The sequence below is a fragment of the Eriocheir sinensis genome, chromosome 65 (genome assembly GCF_024679095.1).
Source record: "Eriocheir sinensis breed Jianghai 21 chromosome 65, ASM2467909v1, whole genome shotgun sequence".
Classification (NCBI taxonomy): Eukaryota; Metazoa; Arthropoda; class Malacostraca; order Decapoda; family Varunidae; genus Eriocheir; species Eriocheir sinensis.
This window is the reverse complement of record NC_066573.1, coordinates 7,652,280-7,655,448: the sequence shown is the minus strand read 5'-3', so window position 1 is coordinate 7,655,448 and position 3,169 is coordinate 7,652,280. Positions and strand designations below refer to the sequence as shown.

General features: G+C 49.7%; 1 protein-coding gene across 1 annotated transcript; it reads left to right on the top strand.

Moving 5' to 3' along the window:
• The first annotated feature begins 1,597 nt into the window (after positions 1-1,597).
• On the top strand, positions 1,598-2,098 carry LOC126987484 (octapeptide-repeat protein T2-like). Its single transcript, XM_050844451.1, has one exon. The coding sequence runs from the start codon at positions 1,598-1,600 to the stop codon at positions 2,096-2,098; it is 501 nt and encodes a 166-aa protein (XP_050700408.1).
• Positions 2,099-3,169: the final 1,071 nt, after the last annotated feature.

Below are 3,169 nucleotides of genomic sequence, written 5' to 3'. Positions count from 1 at the left end.
GGGTTGATGGGTTGACTGACTGACTGGCTGACAGACTGACCAACTGACTGACTGACTGAGTGACTGACTGACTGACTGACTGATTGACTGACTGATATTGCTGGATGCCTGACTGACCAACTGATTGAAGTATTGATTAGTTGATCGGCTGACTGGTTGGGTTGACTGACTGATTGACTGACTGAGAAGCTAAAAAAAATAGATAATGATTGGTTAACTGACGAGAGAGAGAGAGAGAGAGAGAGAGAGAGAGAGAGAGAGAGAGAGAGAGAGAGAGAGAGAGAGAGAGAGAGAGAGAGAAACAAACACGCAGAGAGAGAGAGAATCACAAGTCATCGGGAGTGAACAGCGGGGCACGGGAGCACATTCAGACTCTATAGATCGGGGCAGGAGAGCAATCTAGCCCCACAAAGCCGGGCGAACGACGGCAAAACGAGATGGTGCTGTCAGTTGAGGCGTCAGTCCGAGGTGGAGAGGCGAGGAGAGAGGAAGGAAAGGCGGCAATGCTATGGAATCGGACGCAACGCTGAGCTGACAATGACCGCAAATCTGGGAAGTGGATGGAAACTTGAAAGAAAGAACGCTAGAATTAGACAAGGCATCAATGGACCTAAACCTCAAACCTGGACGAAAGCTTGCCAGAAAAGACGGAAATGCTAGAAATAGACGAGGAAACAGCGGTTCTAAAACTGAAAAGTGGACGGAAACTTGTCGGAAGAATAAAGGAGGAATAAATGCTAGAATTAGACGAGATAACAACGGACTCCAACCTCAAACCTGGACGAAAGCCGGCGAGAAACATAAAGGAATGACGGCAGTGCTGGAAATAGAGGAACACTGAGCTAAAAACGCCTTCAAACCTGGAAAGTGAACCAAAACTTGCCAGACACAAAAAGGAAGAACGGCAGTGCTGGAAATAGAGGTTCACTGAGCTAAAAACGCCTTCAAACCTGGAAAGTGAACCAAAACTTGCCAGACACAAAAAGGAAGAACGGCAGTGCTGGAAATAGAGGGACACCGAGCTATAAACGACTTCAAACCTGGAAAGTGAACCAAAACTTGCCAGACACATAAAGGAAGAACGGCAGTGCTGGAAATAGAGGTTCACTGAGCTAAAAACGCCTTCAAACCTGGAAAGTGAACCAAAACTTGCCAGACACAAAAAGGAAGAACGGCAGTGCTGGAAATAGAGGAACACTGAGCTAAAAACGCCTTCAAACCTGGAAAATGGACCAAAACTTGCCAGACACAAAAAGGAAGAACCACAGTGATAGAGTTAGATGTGGGGCTGAACTAACAACGAACTGGAAACCGGATGAAAACTTAACAGAAACATAAAGAAAGGCACACTAGAGTTAAGACCAGGTGGAACAGACCAAAACAACCACCACAACATTACTACAGCTGTTCGAAGGGATTGAATTACGAGGAAGGAATGGCAGAGCTACACGAGAGGGAGGGAGACAGACAGAGAGAGGTGGGAAGGCATGCAGGTACTCAGTTCAGAAGAGCGAGGACACGGGAGACAGAGACAGAGAGAGGCATGCATTTACCCAGTTCAGAAGAGCGAGGACACGGGAGACAGAGACACAGAGAGATGGAGAGGCATGCAGTTACCCAGTTCAGAAGAGCGAGGACACGGGAGACAGAGACACAGAGAGGTGGAGAGGGATGCAGTTACCCAGTTCAGAAGAGCGAGGATACGGGAGACAGAGACACAGAGAGGTGGAGAGGGATGCAGTTACCCAGTTCAGAAGAGCGAGGACACGGGAGACAGAGACACAGAGAGGTGGAGAGGGATGCAGTTACCCAGTTCAGAAGAGCGAGGACACGGGAGACAGAGACACAGAGAGGTGGAGAGGGATGCAGTTACCCAGTTCAGAAGAGCGAGGACACGGGAGACAGAGACACAGAGAGGAAGAGAGGCATGCAGTTACCCAGTTCAGAAGAGCAAGGACACGGGAGACAGAGACACAGAGAGATGGAGAGGCATGCATTTACCCAGTTCAGAAGAGCGAGGACACGGGAGACAGAGACAGAGAGAGGAAGGCAGGCATGCAGTTACCCAGTCCACAAGAGCAGCCAGCGGGAAAATTGACAGCAGGGGAGAGACCATTGAAGCAAGCTCAGGTCCCACCACACACAAATCAATTCCAGCGAGCGACCAACACCTCCCTTCACAGTACTGGCGGGAGAGTGTAAAGAATAACACGTGAAGGTGGAATGACCTGAGGACCTATTTTGACACATTCCGGCGCCCAAGTCACAAATTTAACAAGGTTGTCGTTGGAGTTTAGGTCATTTCCAGGATAGTTTCATGACCCTGGTGGCAGCCTGACTCTTCTTCTGTACCATGAACCTAAAGAATCACTCCTGAGAACTCGGCTGATCTCCTTTGCGGCCTTTGAAAGTAGATGATGTGAGGGCCGTTACGTTACGCTAAAGAGTTGCTCGTTACCCGCCCTTGCCTATACCGGGTGAGTCTGGCTTTCGGAAAGGTGTGCCGCGCGAGTGTTCTAATTGGGTGAGTCTGGCTTTCGGAAAGGTGTGCCGCGCGAGTGTTCTAATTGGTGAGTCTGGCTTTCGGAAAGGTGTGTCGTGCGAGTGTTCTAATTGGGTGAGTCTGGCTTTCGGAAAGGTGTTCAGAGCGAGTGTTTTAATTGGGTGAGTCTGGCTTTCGGAAAGGTGTTCAGAGCGAGTGTTTTAATTGGGTGAGTCTGGCTTTCGGAAAGGTGTTCAGAGCGAGTGTTTTAATTGGGTGAGTCTGGCTTTCGGAAAGGTGTGCCGCGCGAGTGTTCTAATTGGGTGAGTCTGGCTTTCGGAAAGGTGTGTCGCGCGAGTGTTCTAATTGGGTGAGTCTGGCTTTCGGAAAGGTGTGTCGCGCGAGTGTTCTAATTGGGTGAGTCTGGCTTTCGGAAAGGTGTGTAGCGTGAGTGTTCTAATTGGGTGAGTCTGGCTTTCGGAAAGGTGTGTAGCGTGAGTGTTCTAATTGGGTGAGTCTGGCTTTCGGAAAGGTGTTCAGGGCGAGTGTTCTAATTGGGTGAGTCTGGCTTTCGGAAATGTGTGCCGCGCGAGTGTTCTAATTGGGTGAGTCTGGCTTTCGGAAAGGTGTGTAGCGCGAGTGTTCTAATTGGGTGAGTCTGGCTTTCGGATAGGTGTGTAGCGCGAG

Excerpts from the sequence above, each read along its gene's own strand:
- LOC126987484 (XM_050844451.1), top strand. The coding sequence starts at position 1,598 with ATGGAGAGGCATGCAGTTACCCAGTTCAGAAGAGCGAGGACACGGGAG.